Below are 16404 nucleotides of genomic sequence, written 5' to 3'. Positions count from 1 at the left end.
GATTTGTTTGCAGCTGAACTCTCTACATGATAATTTCTTTGTAGCTGAACTCTCTACAGGGTGATTTGTTTGTAGCTGAAATCCCTACAGGTGATTTGTTTGTAGCTGAACTCTCTACAAGGTGATACTTCTAGGTGATCTCTCTACAGGATGACTTGTTTCTAACTGAACTCTCAACAGGGTGATCTGTTAATAGCTGAACTTTCTACTGGGTGATTTGTTTGCAGCTGAACTCTCTACATGGTGGTTTCTTTGTAGCTGAACTCTCTACAAGGTAACTTCTTCTAGCTGATCTTTCTACAGGGTGATTTGCTTGTAGCTGAATTCTCTACAGGGTGATTTATTTGCAGCTGAACTCTCTACAAGGTGACTTCTGCTAGCTGAATTCTCTACAGAGTGATTGATTTTTTTGCAGCTGAACTCTCTACATGGTGGTTGCTTTGTAGCTGAACTCTCTAAAAGGTGACTTCTTCTAGCTGAATTCTCTACAGGGTGATCTTTTCATAGCTGAACTCCCTACAGGATGATTTATTTGCAGCTGAACTCTCTACAGGGTGATTTGTTTGTAGCTGAACTCCCTACAAGATAACTTCTTCTAGCTGATCTATCTACAGGGTGATTTGTTTGTAGCTGAGTTCTCTACAGGGTGTTTGTTTGCAGCTGAACTCTCTACATGGTAGTATCTTTGTAGCTGAACAATCTACAATGTGACTTCCTCTAGCTGAACTCTCTACAGGGTGACTTGTTTCTAGCTGATCTCTCTACAGGTGATTTGTTTGCAGCTGAACTCTCTACATGGTGGTTTCTTTGTAGCTGAACTCTCTACAAGGTAACTTCTTCTAGCTGATCTTTCTAAAGGGTGATTTATTTGCAGCTGAATTCTCTACATAATAGTTAGACGTCAAGAACCAGGGTTCTACGGGATTTAGAAAACTCGAAGGCCCTGGGCTGTAGCGCCTGAGCGCAGCGAGGGCGCTACTAAGGGCCTGAGGAATCCCGTAGAACCCAGTGGTTCTTGACGTCTAATTTATTTAGACTACAACTCATTATTGTACCTTGAGTTGACAGCTGCTTGTAAATAGGAAATGTATGGCTAATTACTAGAAACAAGCCCTCTACACCTCCCGACATGGCGGGACCTCAGCGTGGCTGTTGCTACCCGTTTAAACGCCCGTGCGTTGCCAATGTTACAGGCGCGGTGCTATGTATCGAAGTACTGGACTCAGCGAGTGGACTACAACTCATAGTTGCTGTTGTTGTGCCTCGACAGCTGCTTGTAAGCAAGTAATGTAGTGTTGATTAGTACAAACAAACCCATTACACCTCCCTCTAATTCAGTACGGCTGTTACTAGCCATTTAAATGCCCATAAAAACATTTAAATGCCCATGCGTTGCTAATGTTACAGGTGCGTAATTATCGTGTTTCGCATCGCCTCAGAGCGTGGTGTCTATTGGACATGACCGTGGCTCTACGAGATTTAGAGACCACGTTTTCAGCCAATCAAATTTCAGTATCAAACTTGTTGTAGTCTAAAAGGTAATTAATTTGCAACTGAGCTCTCTACAAGGTGACTTCTTCTAGCTGAACTCTCTACAGAGTGATTGATTTTTTTTGCAGCTGAACTCTCTACATGGTGGTTGCTTTGTAGCTGAACTCTCTAAAAGGTGTCTTCTGAACTCTCTAAAAGGTGTTTTCAACCCAACCTGTAAAAATTACGCGATCGATTTTTACGAATAAAAAAACTATTAGTTTTCGTGTCTACCAGGCAAACCGCTTAGAGCAACGAGCTGAAAATCAGTATGTAGCTGGAATAATCATCATAGAAAGTTCTTGCAGTAGTATAGAAGAATCGGATTACAAATCACTGAGTTATGATTCGAAAGGCAACTACGTGCAGCAAATGCGAGATCGAGATACTCTAACAGAACAGTCACCCTAATAAAGCATTCAGCTGCATTTATAATTTACTCAATTATATTACATTGCAAGCTATTCTGTAGGGAATTCAGCTACAAACAAGTCACCCTGTATTCAGATCAGCTAGAAGAAGGTACCTAATAGAGAGTTCAGCTACAAAGAAGCCATCATGTAGAGAGTTCAGCTCAAATAAATCACCCTGTAGAGAATTCAGCTACAAACAAGTCACCCTGTAGTCAGATCAGCTAGAAGAAGGCACCTAATAGAGAGTTCAGCTACAAAGAAGCCATCATGTAGAAAGTTCCGCTATGAACAGATCACACTATAGAGAGTTCAGTTAGAAACAAGTCATCCTGTAGAGAGATCAGCTAGAAGAAGTCACATTGTAGAGAGTTCAGGTACAAAGAAACAATCATGTAAAGAGTTTAGATGTAAACAAATCACCCAGTAGAAAGTTCCGCTATGAACAGATCACACTGTAGAGAGTTCAGTTAGAAACAAGTCATCCGGTAGATAGATCAGCTACAAGAAGTCACTTTGTAGAGAGTTCAGCTACAAAGAAACCACCATGTAAGAGAGTTCAGCTGCAAACAAATCACCTGTAGAGAATTCAGCTAGGAACAAGTCACCCTGTACAAAGATCAGCTAGAAACAAGTCATCCTGTAGAGAGTTCAGCTAGAAGAAGTTACATTGTAGAGAGTTCAGCTACAAAGAAACTACCATGTAGAGAGTTCAGCTGCAAACAAATCGCACTGTAGAGAATTCAGCTAGAAACAAATCACCCTGTAGAAAGATCAGCTAGAAGAAGTTACCTTGTAGAGAGTTCAGCTAGAAACAAATCACCCTGTAGAGAGATCAACTAGAAACAAGCCACCCGTAGAGAGTCCAGCTAGAAGAAGTTACCTTGTGGAGAGTTCTGCTACAAACAAATCACCCTGTAGAGGGTTCAGCTACAAACAAGTCACCCTGTAGAGAGAAGTCACATTGTAGAGAGTTCAGCTACAAAGAAACTACCATGTAGAGAGTTCAGCTGCAAACAAATTGCCCTGTAGAGAATTCAGCTACAAACAAATCACCCTGTAGAAAGATCAGCTAGAAGAAGTTACCTTGTAGAGAGTTCAGCTACAAACAAATCACCCTGTAGAGAGTTCGGCTACAAACAAATCACCCTGTAGAGAGTTCAGCTAGAAATAAGTCACCCTGTAGAGAGATCAGCTAGAAACAAGTCACCCTGTAGAGAGTTCAGCTAGAAGAAGTTACATTGTAGAGAGTTCAGCTACAAAGAAACTACCATGTAGAGAGTTCAGCTGCAAACAAATTGCCCTGTAGAGACAAACAATTCACCCTGTAGAAAGATCAGCTAGAAGAAGTTACCTTGTAGAGAATTCAGCTACAAACAAATCACCCTGTAGAGAGTTCAGCTAGAAACAAGTTACACTGTAGAGAGATCAGCTAGAAACCCTGTAGAGAGATCAGCTAGTTACCCTGTAGAGAGTTCAGCTAGAAACACTGTAGAGAGATCAGCTAGAAACCCTGTAGAGAGATCAGCTAGTTACCCTGTAGAGAGTTCAGCTAGAAGAAGTCACATTGTAGAGAGTTCAGCTGCAAACAAATTGCCCTGTAGAGAATTCAGCTACAAACAAATCATCATGTAGAAAGATCAGCTAGAAGAAGTTACCTTGTAGAGAGTTCAGCTATATATAGAGAATCTTACACTTTGCTGTATTGATTACCATGTACTTCACAGATTAGCATTCAGCAGAAGGTTCACAGATGATGGCACAAATCCCTCTCCTTTCAACCCAATAAGTGAGATGTAGGAGGTTGCCAATCATTTCTTTAGTGTCAACACTTTTCCATTACTACTGCTGGGTTGACTTAACTAATGGCAAAACAAACGGTAGATGTGTTCCCAGGACCTCATCAGTTATCATACAAAAAAACTACTGGCCAGACTATTGCTATCACACAATTATCGCCACCCACTAAACTATGTACACATATGGGCACAAAAATTCACACACACACCCACGCACGCACGCACCCACACACACACACACACACACACACCATAGGTGTAGCCATGGCCAGGGTGGGCATGAGCAGGCATTGCCCTACCATTGCAGTTCCTTTCCCATCCATCAACCTTAGTCCAGCCATCACAAGCAACTAACTCAATGTTAGTTATGCTACACTAAATTCATGGCAGAGCACACACAACCCTGTGACAGCAATATGGCACGTACCACATTATGATTTTACCAAAGGCCTGAATTCATGATTGACATCACATGATATATTTAGGAGAAATCTCACGGAAAGCCCTTTTTACACCTCAAGTAAATTTACGTTTATTTTATACATACTGTAACTCTTCATTTGTAGCGTTGTGTAATGGACTGAATATATAAGAGCGAAGTGTAATGGCCACCATTCAATCTTGATTAGTTGGCCTTGACATTTCAGTTCAACTGTGCTTTAGTCTACTACAGAAAGTGCTGCACACCCAAGGCACATAGACTGCCAGTGGAAAACAAGAAAATTCTGCTCCATACATTTATGATATATGCCATTAGGGTCGGATGGAACAGGAAATGGAGAGAAGATCAAGTCATTGTGAAGAGTTCCAACTGTATTTATATAGATACTATATCTGTGCAAAGTGTACATTTGGTACAACTCAGTGGGACCAAACTTAATTTGTTACTAAGAAGTAGGCCTGAGCCAAATATATTCAAAATTTTGCCTAAAATGCTTTCATGAATTTCCCAAAATATTTACCTATTATGCACTTCATGCAGTGTCCCTTCCTAGCTTAACAACATTCCTTACTATAATTTTAGAATATTTTAATCAGCGAATGCTATATTAGAGCATTTCACTACATACTGACTGTTCTATTAGATAGCATTGATCAAAGGAGGTAAGCCAGTGGCGGATCCAGGGGGCACGTCCCCCCCACACACACACCCCTTCAAAAAATTGCATACAAGATTGAGATACTCTGATACAGCAGTCAATTACACTAATAAAGCAGTCACACACACACGCACGCACGCACGCACGCACGCACGCACGCACGCACACACACACACACACACACACAAACAAACATACCCATCTACACACAAGCAAAACATGTAGACAATCACTTTCAAAAGAAGTACGCACATGTGTTTTGTGTATGTGCTAAAAGGTATATAGGCCCAAAACATAGGGGTAGAAAATAGTTGTTGGAGCAGTGGCAGAGGAAGTAGTTGATATGAGAGGGGGCTGACCAGAGTATAGAATTTCTGGAAGCAGGGGTCTGGGGGGCACAGCCCCCCCCTCAGAAGTTGTAGCCATTATAGCTTTCACAACGTCTCAAAGTTCACCAAAATTAATTTCTAGGGTACAATTTGAAGCATTTTAACTAAAACACCAACTTTTAATCAAAACAATTTGAGGTTACGGTATAATCACAGGCAATCATTCGAAATTTTTAATGCCTATCGATACTTATTGAGAAGGCCATAAAACCAGTCTACTGAGTCAAGCAGTGTGAAAGGTTTAAAGTGAACACAAAGCCCTTCATATTTAATGTTTTTATGTCACTACAGTACAGTGTAGTTTGAGGCAGGTGGAACACTACAAGTTGTTGTAGCAAGACATGTAAGCCAGCCTCTACATTGCTCAGCTCCAGCTATCACTACCTTGTTTTCCGTCACCAAATGCAGCAAAAGCTGTAGGCTCTATATATGGGCAGTTCTGGGGCATGGTGATGCTGTATACAACAGATATGTTTGTGATTTGGATGTTTTCCCCCAAATGTTCATAGTTTAGAAGCCCAGAGAGCCTATACAATTTCACTGTTCTTAGCTAATACTTAAGAGAGAGAACCATCAATGATGATGAAAATAGTACATATGTATCTTATACAGTAACTGAAAGTGTGTTGTGTCCTCAGGCACACATGACCACAACATGGAAGACCATAAGGTGGGTATGGCAAGGAGTGAAATTACAACAAAACATACAAAAAAACTGCTAGCTTTTTAAAGGTGACTATTTTATTAGAGTAGCTGACTGCTCTATTAGAGTGTCTCGATCTTGCAAGCATTGTCCAAGGGCCCCACCATCTATATGGTTCCATTAATTAAATAATTACCAAATTTTCGTGTTTGTCATCGTCCTGTGCTACCTTTTAGGCCCCACCCTTTTAGGTAATAACGAAAGTTGCCCGGTTAACCTAGGGGCAATGGCTTAAAAGAAATTCACACAGTCTAAGTACAAAACCTTCTACTCCAGCCTGTTGTTTTCGCATAAGTCGCTCGTGTATTCTTTCTTTGTTTGGTCGAGTGTCTCTCACACCAGTATCTCGATCTTTCTACAGAGTACGCTGCTCTATTTCCATCCGGTGAGTTCTCATGTTGAAGCGTCGAGTCGAATTTTGTAGTATCCAATGCTTAGTTTAACGCGCAGCGCATATGAACTGGTTGCTAAGAATTACAAACCTGGTTTACGAACCGGTTGTACGAGTTCAATGTTTGGTTTTACGCGCAGTGCATGTAAACTGGTTGCTACGCGGCCGTAGCTACTCAAACAGGTTATACGAGTTGAACGCCTAGTAACTAACGCGTGGTGTGTTTCAACCGGTTGTCAAGAACTGGAAAGGACGGTGTCTATTAGAAAACCTAACTCATTAACGAAAGCACTTGGGAAAAAACCCATAGTTAATTTTGACGTTCGTGTATCGTCTATTAATTATTTATGACATCATTTCTTATTATTCTTATTACTTGGTTATGTAATTATTGTACATAAGATTAGATCTACTTTATTAAAATTATTTATACTAGCATTGATACCTAGCTAACTTCTCATATCTGCAAAAAATAAGAATGAACTAATGTAATGGAAAGTTTAATGCAGTGCTGTTCATACGTACCTGCTATAGTAGATTGAAAATCATGTGTGTGAACACATAGCATTGTACATACCATGTGCATGGTGCTAAGCACTACCTGTTACAACAACCAGCATTTTAATTAGTAACATAATTGCATTTAGTTGTATTTTATAATAAATTATTTTATAAAGATTTAGCAATTACTTAAATTGGTATAGTTAAGCTACATTATTCTATGCCACAATTGCATACTCATTGCAAGTGTGCACTGTAATTATTACATAGTGTTTGAATATGGTACAGCTATTATTTACCCAGTGGAGAGGACTTTGACATTACGGAAACTTAACATTGTCCAATTATGTGTATGGTTTTAACCTAGTTAGCCACACCCTTTCAGTATAATACACTTAGAGTTAAGCATGCACATAGTGAAAAGTTTGGTAAGATATTGCATGCATGCACATGCTACATGGTGGACATTGGTGTTGTCAGTGTCAGCCTCTTGAAACTCTAGAATCCTGGAACCTCTGGAACCTCTAGAACCCTGGAACCTCTGGAACCTCAGAACCTCTGGATCCTTTGGAACCCTAGAATTACTAGAACCCTGGAACCTCAGGAACCTTGGAACCTCTGGAACCCTGGAACCTCAGGAAGCCTGGAACCTTTAGAACACTGGAACCTCTGGAACCTTAGAACCCCTTGAACCTTAGAACCCCCGGAACCTCTAGAACTCTGAAACCCTGGAATCACAAGAACCCTGGAAGCTGTGGAACCTCTGGAATCCTGGAACCTCTGGAACCTCTAGAACTCAGGAACCTCTGCAACCCTGGGACAACTAGAACCTCAGGAACCTCTAGAACCTCAGGAACCCTAGAACTGCTGGAACCCTGGAACCACTAGAATCCTGGAACCCTGGAACCTCTGGAACCTCTACAACCATGGAACCTCTGGAACCCTGGAATCTCTGGAACCCTAAAACCTCAGGAACCCTGGAACCTCTGGGACCTGCAGAACCTGAAGAACCTGCAGAACCTCTGAAACCTATGGAACCCTGGAACCTCTGGAACCCTGAAACTGCTGGAACCCTGGAACCACTAGAACCCTGGAACCTCTGGAACCCTGGAAACTCTGGAACCCTGGCACCTATGGAACCCTGGAACTTCTGGAACCCTGGAACCTCTGGAATCCTGGAGCAACTAGAACCCTGGAACCTCTGGAACCTCTAGAACCACAGGAACCCTAGAATCGCTGGAATCTCTAGAATCCTGAAACCTCTGAAACCTCTAGAACCCTTGAACCTCTAAACCTCTGGATCCCTGGAACTTCTGAAACCCTGGAACCTCTGGAACTTTGGAACCTCTGGAATCCTAGAACATCTGGAACCCTGGAACTTCTAGAACCATGGAACCTCTAGAATCGGACACTGGAACCTCTGCAACCTCTGGAATCCTGGAATCTCTAGAACCCTAGAACCTCTGGAACCTCTGGAACACTGGAATCACTAGAACCCTGGAACCTCAGGAAGCCTGGAACCTTTAGAACGTTGGAACCTCTGCAGAACCTCTGGAAGCTCTAGAACCCTGGAACGCTGGAATCATGAGAAACCTGGAAGGTCTGGAAGCTCTGAAACCCTGGAAGCTCTGGAACCCTGGAACAACTAGAACCCTGGAACCTCTTGAGCCTCTAGAACTATGGAACCCTGGAACCACTAGAATCCAGGAACCCTGGAACCTCTGGAACCTCTGCAACCATGGAACCTCTAAACCTCTGGGACCTCTGGAACCCTGGAACCTCTGGAACCTCTAGAACCCAGGAACCTCTGGAACCCTGGAACATCTAGAACCCTGAAACCTCTAGAACCCTGGAACCTCTGGAACCCTGGAACATCTGGAACCCTGGAACCTTTATTAACACTGGAAGTTCTGGAACCTCTAGAATCCTGGTCTAGAACCCTGGAACCTCTGGAACCCTGGAACCATTAGAACCCTGGAACCTCAAGAACCCTGGAACCTGTGGAACTCTATAACATAATACACTTTACAGTAAAATTTTGTAGGCAGTTTAGCAACGGTGTATTTAAATCATTTCATTCTTCCCTAAATATAGCAGCCAAACTTTGACTTTTAATTATAGACTTTGGTTCTTGTACATTCTTTACAAAAGGTGTTTTGTTATGAAACAAAACTCTTTGTTTGATTGCCTTGATATTTGACACATTTCAAGCAGTGTAGAAAGCACATCTAACATATGCTAATTATTAGTTTTCTGGATGAGTAATTAGTTTTCTGGATGAGTATTGTACTTAAGAACAGATTGATTGATGCCATGGTTATGTGTGTAGCATTACAGTGAGTACAATACAGAATACAGCATGAGGGTGCAGCCAAGAGCCAATATGTGACCTGATCTTGGAAAACTTACCTTTTTGGCACATTGGTCAATTTTCTGTTTTGTAGCTTAATTAAATGAAGTACTGGGTGCTCATCCACCCTGTGTTAAATTTCAGCTTAATATCTTTAAAGCATTCCTGCCAATTTTCTGTCCTGTACATTACAAACTAACTTTTATGGTAATGTATTGAGTTCTGTGAGTGATTAAGGGTGACAAATGGTGACAAATAATTTTGTTTACCAATAATTCAATCCATACCATCTAAAATACTCTAAAAGACATTTCTAATAATTTAATTAAGTGCCATGTATCATGGTTTAAGACTAAGTTTTAGCCATTCCAGCGCCTGAACAAATCACCCAATTTGTAAGTTAATTGTTGTCCCACGCATGTGAAAATACTACATGGTCTGATGTAATCATCCATATCTCCTAGGAAAAAGAAGCTATGGATGTGAAACTTCACAGCAAGAAGGTTTAATAGTTACTTTATCCAAATGTGCAAAAACATTTATTTTAAAAATAGTTGAGATTTTCATTTGAGTTCCAAAAAGTTTGCTTGTACCCAAAAGGTAGGTTTTCCAAGATCCAGTCACAGATAGCATGAGATCAAGCCAAGATCTATAATTATTTTTACTTATACTCACTGCACCTTCAAAACATGTATCTCCAGTCCATCCTGTTCTACAGCTGCAACTACCAGGATTAATGCATTCACCATTGTGGCAACCATTCTGACAAACAGCTAAAAAATTAAAGGAAAAATTGAGGTTGCCAGCTACATTACACATATATTCTTGCTACCTGTAACTTTATGCAAGTTGCAACTATGCCTGAAGAAATTGGACATGTGGAAGCATAAAAGTAATTTTGTCTACTTTTTCAAGCTTTTGTTGTATATACATTACTTTTAATGCCAGTATTATACTGCCATGAACCTTTCAGCACTTATACAAATCATTTAATTGGCATTATACCTGTAATGCAAGTTACAGACTGCCAATATTCTTTCTTGAATTTAGATATTATCTGTTATATGATTGGGATGTAGTTTATGCCTACCTGCTCTATTTTTGCAGACCAGTCAGAATTATCTTCAATAGAGCAATTTAAACATAACAATGCATCTCTATGGGCAGATTTTGTGAAACTTTTAAGCAATATTGACAATCAACACTGATTTCACACACAAGGTCATACATTTGAACTACCACACAAAATTCATAATGTAATTAACAAACCTTCTGTACAGTCTAGACCTTGCCATCCGTCTGCACAGATACATTTATTAGGAGATACATACACAAATTCCATTATTTAGGTACTCTTTGGAGCAGATTGCTATATCTATACAAAACAGCCAAACTGTGAAAAAAGGGTATGGATCCCAAAAAGCCAGGATGAAAAAGAGATGTAAAATCAAAGGTGGCGGCCAAGAAATGACTGTGATGGTAGGTTAATGGCAAAAAATTTATAATGACAATTCAGGTAAATTTGTGTTGACTTCTCCTAGGATTTGGCACCAAATGTACCTGAATTGTTATCATTAAAATATTTTCCCATCTCTTGGCCACCACCTTTGATTTCATGTCTTTTCACCCAGGTTTTTGGGGGGCTGCACCCTTTCTTCACAGCTTGGATGTTTTTGCTCCCTTTTGTATTTGTATACTCCAAAGCCAGCCTGTGACCAGCTTTGGAGTTTCTTTTACTTGTCTTTTTTTACTTCCAAAAGAAGGAAGATATCAAGATTTGAATTCTCTGGATACTTTTTATCATGATACATTTTTAAACAAAACTTAATACTGTATGAAAATTATCACATGTCCTCTCTCCTATACCTTGTTGCAGAAATCTCTACAAGGTACCTTTTTTGTAGCTGAACTCGCCACAGAGTGACTTCCAATGTACAGTAGCTGTACTCTCTTCAGAATGACTTGTTGTAGCTGAACTATCTACAAGGTGACTTGTTGTAGCTGAATGCTCCACATGGCATTCATTTGCAGCTGAACTCTCTACAGGGGGACTTGTTTGTAGCTGAACGCTCCACATAATGTTTGTTTGTAGCTGAACTCTCTACAGGGAGATTTGTTTGTAGTTGAACACACTATTGGATGGTTTTTTGTAGCTGAAAAAATCTACAGGTGACTTGTTTGTAGCTAACTCTCTGCAGGATGACTTGTTTAATACTCAATTCTCCACAGGGTGATTTTTTTGTTGCTGAATTCTCTACAGGGTGACTTGTTGGTAGCTGAATTCTCTATCAGGTTACTTATTTGTAGCTGAACTCTGTAAAATGTGACTTTGTTGTGTAGTTGCTGTATGGGGTGGTTTTTAATAGCCGAATACTCCACTTGTGAACCTTCCAATAAAACATGAATTTGTTTGAATTTTCTACAGGGTGGGTTGTTAGTACCTGAACTCTCTACATGGTGATTTGTTTGTGATTGAACTTTCCACAAGGTGATTTGTTTGTAGCTGAACTCTCTATACAGGGTAACTTGTTTGTAGCTTAACTCTCTCTAGGGTAACTTTTTAAAGAGGAACTCAACAGGTGACTTGCTTGTGGCTGAACTCTCCACAGGGTGATTTGTTTGTACATGATCTCTCTACAGGGTGGTTTGTCGGCACAGTAGTTCAACTCTCTACAGGGTGACCTATTTGTGACTCAACTCTCCACAGTATGATTTGTTTGTAGCTGATATTTCTACATTTCTACATTGTAACTGGTTTATTGCTAAACTCTTTACAGGGTGATTTGTTTGTAGCTGAACTCTCTACACGGTGACTGTAGCTGAACGTTCTACTGGGTAACTTTTTAGCTGAACTGTACAAGTGACTTGTTTTTGGATGACCTCCCGCAAGGTGACTTGTTTGTACCTGAATTCTCTACAGGGTTACTTGTTTGTGACTGAACTCTCCACAGGATGTCTTGTTTGCAACTGAACTGTCTACAGGGTGATTTGTTAGTAGTTGAACTCTATACAGGGTAACTTGTTTGTAGTTGAATTCTCTACATGGTGATTTGATTGTAACTGAACGCTCTAATAGAGTTACTTATTATGTAGCTGAATTTTCTATCAGGGTGACTGCGCTATTAGAGTATCTTGACCATGCACTTGTTACACTAGTTGACTTTGTAGTGTAACTCAGTGGTGTTTAAGCTGATTCCTTGCGAACTACTGATAGATCACTGTAAAATACTTAATCTACCTTTGTACCTATTTTCAGCTGATTCCGTTCTAGCTAGTTTGCCTGGTAGGTGCAGGTTTGGTAGGCGTGGCAAGCAACACTTATTTATTAACAAAACTCGATCGTGCGCTTTTCACATTTGGTTTACATTTTTGTTATAGCTGCATGACTGTTAGCGCAATTTATTTTCAAGCCACAAAAGGTTTGCACTACAATAGTTACTCCAAGTACAGACTGATTTTCAAGTTATTCCATCTAGCGGTTTACCCTGGAAGTGTGACAACAAATCACCTTGGATTTTTGAAAAATCGTGCGTAACTCCCTTGTTTGTCTGATCTGTATCAAAATTGGATGTAACTGTGTGGCATTAAGCTCTTACAGCTCTCCAAATTTTAAGTAAGTTGATGAGAGTTATTACAATTTTTTAAGCGTATGAAAAGAAGATTAAGAAGAAAAATTGGCTAATTAGCAGTCCGTTCCACCCACACATCTCTACGGAAAACAACCTAGAAGAAAAGCAAATAAAACAAGAATTTACCCACAGAAAGAATATAAGTACAACGAAAATAAGATGAACTTTGAAGGCACGTATCACAGTGATGGATGGGCAGATTCGCCTCAATCTTGGATGGGAGGTACCTTACCCTGAGGGAATTTCCACAGCAAAAGTGGTTAATTTCTGTCCAGCCAATATCAAGCTAGGGATGCATGAACGTGGTGTTTTCTTGGTTCTTGTAAAATACACACTTGCCTACACTGGCTGTACTTGGCTGCACAACACACTATCGTGTGTCTTGATAGTAGATAAATGTCAAGTGCAAGTGTATGATTACATCCTAAACTTGAGTGGCTTCATGTATAAACAATTCACAATGCATTGCTTTTTTTAAAGCAGTATTCCTTTGTTTCCATCAGGCAGACCTCACCACTTGTATCCATCCCTTCATATCAGACAGTGTAACATGTGGAAATATAACCAAAGTGTAAGTATCTACACAAAAGAGAGGAGGGTGGTGGGATTAATACGATAAAGCTAAATAATTATGTACTTAACAAGTTGAACCCAGAAAGGACAAATCACTGGATACTACTGTGTGACACACTTGAAGCTGTAAACATATCTTAAGCTTAGTTGTGTAAAGAAATCTGGCTCAATTTACTGACCAATTAGCAAGACTGCCACCCACCTTGTTTGGTCTAACATTATTTTTTTAGGTCAGGGAAGGTTGGACTTAGGCTGTGGTTCTCACCTGCATTGTTACTCTTATTAACATAGTAACAATGTTCTGTTGCTAGGAGATTAAACTAACTAGATGGGGCCACTGTATACAGTACTGTAAACAAGTATTTGCAGGCAAATAGTGTTGTTGGCTGATTGGCTGGCAGCCATGTCAGATCAACCACAAATCTTGGCTGACATTTTTTCTTATCATTAATTAAAATGGAACCTTGACCAGAAGTATGTGATTCAAGTTTTACACCTGTCTGGAGGGGCTATCCATGGAATTCCAAATCACTAAGTAACTAGTGGGTCAATGCTAATTAAAAGCGTGGGAGTATGATCGTTTTGTACTATCGTACCAAGCTTACACACTTTATGAAGCCTTCTTCCACTGCTATTGCTACTACTTAATAATTAAGGAACTTTGCCACTCCTACTACACGATGTATACAAGCCAGCAAAAGCATAAACCATGGTGTACTTACATTCCAGTACTGCAGGGTTTAATTTATTTGTTTTATTTATAATGTACTGAATTGAACAAGATGTACATGTAAACATTCAAGCTAATGAAGCAAGTAAATTTCTAAATGTGTTTTGAAATTGATTAAAAAAGTCTGTTGAATTTACAATTTCTCAGGGAGGGAGTTCCAAAGTTTGATGGCAAATGGAAAGAAGGAGTATAGATATGTGTTTGTTCTAGCTGCCAGCTGAATAACCAAGACACACAGTAGTGTGTCATGCGGCCCAAGAAGCTGGCGCAATACACCGTGAGTATATTAACAGGAAGAAAATGCAATTTTCACACCTTTGTAGCTCCGTGATACCGTATCCGATTGAAACCAAATTTGCTACAAAAGTGCTGGCTAGATGGGGGAGACCACATTCCAAATTTGAAGAAACTCGCTTAAGCCATTTTTGAGATACAAGCAGCCAACTTTAGGGGCTTTTTTCTTCGTTTTTTGCTTCTACTGTAGTTCTTCCTCTTCTCCTTTTCACATACTTTACAAAATCTACCATAACGTGCAAATGTGTACCCCAATCAAGCTGAAATTTACTGTACTTAAAGGGCTCATCAAGGCGAATCTCAGTACCAAGCTGGGTAGAAAGCCGGTGAACATTCACGGAGTTATGACCGATTATTTGTGTAAAATAAGGTAGAAGGTCTGTCACACCCAGAGGGTAAACCCCTTGAAGGAATGAGCTGAAAATTGCTATGTAGATGGAGTAACTATCATAGGAGTGCTTTATTGCGGTTTGAAAGGAATCCAGATGCAGTAAAGGCAATCGAGATATGACACAAAATCCAACCTATCATGTATGTCACAATTATGCAATCGGTTTTTATGAATAAAAAAATCAAGACACACGATAGTGTGTCGTTCAGCCCAAGAATCCAGCACGCCACACTGTGGGTAGCTATATTGACAGGAAGAAAGAAAACGTCATTTTCACACCTTTGTATCCCGGTGATACCTTATCCGATTGGAACCAAATTTGCTGCAGAGTTGCCCACCAGCTAGGGGAGTCCACATTCAAAATTTTAAGGAAATCGCTCAAGCCATGCATTTCCGAGGTACGAGCAGCCACAATTTCGGCTTTTTTTGTTTTTATTCTTCATCTTTTCGCACACTTGCAAAAGTTGCTATAAAACGAAAACGCGTACTCCGATCGCCTTGAAATTTGGCACACAGAAAGGGAGTCCAAGGCGAATCCTAGTATCAAACTTGGTGTAAATGCGATGAACGATTCAGGATTAATGAGCAATTATTCGCATAAAACAAGATCAATTTGTTGTCATGCCTACAAAGTAAACCACTTCATGGAATGAGTCGAAAATCGGTTTGTGGATAGATCAACCGTTGTAGGAGTGCCTTTTGATGGTTTGAAAGCAATCAAAATAAAGACCATGGAGATATGACACGAAACCGAAGATGTGTAACAATTGCGCGATCAAGATTCGTGAATAAAAATACCAATAATTTTCACGACTACCAGGCAAACCGCTTTGAGCAGTGAGCTGAAAATTGGTAAATAGCTGGACTACCCATCATAGAAAGTTCTTACAGTAGTACAGAGCAATCGGATTACAAACCACTATTAGTTGTCGAAGAAGCCACCTGGTTGAGGGTTCAGCTATGAACTGATCACCCTGTAGAGAATTCAGCTAGATAAACAAATCACCCTGTAGAGAGATCAGCTCGAAGAAGTCACCTTGTAGATAGTTCAGCTATACAAAGAAACCACTCTGCAGAGAGTTCAGCTACAAACAAATCACCATGTAGAGAGTTCAGCTAGAAATCCATTAGCCCATCTCAGTTTGGCTTTACCCCCAAAATCGTTTTGTATTACAACAGACGTTAATTTTTACTGATCATATCATAAATAGCCCTCTTCAAACCGATGTAATCTACCTTGACATCAACAAAGCTATTGATACTGTGTCCAATGGTATTTTGCTGACTAAGCTGTGGTTAATTGGCATAATTGGTGTGCTATAGACTTGAACTATTTGTTAAACTGCTACCAAAGTGTTTCAATCGATCTGTCTCTCTGATTTGCTGCCTGTTGTTTCAGGTGCGCCACAGGGCAGTATTCTTGGCTCTCTGGTTTAGGTCAATGGCATGTCATCATATATTAATATAAGTTAACTATTTAAATTTGCTGATGACACAAAATGCTTTCATCATAATCATTGCTTCTCTCCCTGACCACAATTCTCTCTAGGATGACTTCACTACTTTGTTTACTTGATCTAATGACTCAGACTTGGACTTCAATCTGAGGAAATT

At 40.0% G+C, this 16404-nt stretch overlaps 1 protein-coding gene across 2 annotated transcripts in view; it reads right to left on the bottom strand.

Moving 5' to 3' along the window:
• LOC136259110 (uncharacterized) overlaps positions 1-16404 on the bottom strand; it is a 294792-nt gene that overhangs the window by 148170 nt on the left and 130218 nt on the right. For both annotated transcript variants that reach the window (XM_066052532.1, XM_066052533.1), the window contains exon 4: positions 9854-9946. In XM_066052532.1, the coding sequence (XP_065908604.1) occupies positions 9854-9946 (93 nt within the window). The remainder of the gene's footprint in view (positions 1-9853; positions 9947-16404) is intronic.

Source organism: Dysidea avara, chromosome 6 (genome assembly GCF_963678975.1).
Source record: "Dysidea avara chromosome 6, odDysAvar1.4, whole genome shotgun sequence".
In the NCBI taxonomy this organism is placed as follows: domain Eukaryota; kingdom Metazoa; phylum Porifera; class Demospongiae; order Dictyoceratida; family Dysideidae; genus Dysidea; species Dysidea avara.
Note: the sequence above shows the minus strand (reverse complement) of the source record. Positions and strands in the feature narration are given on the sequence as shown.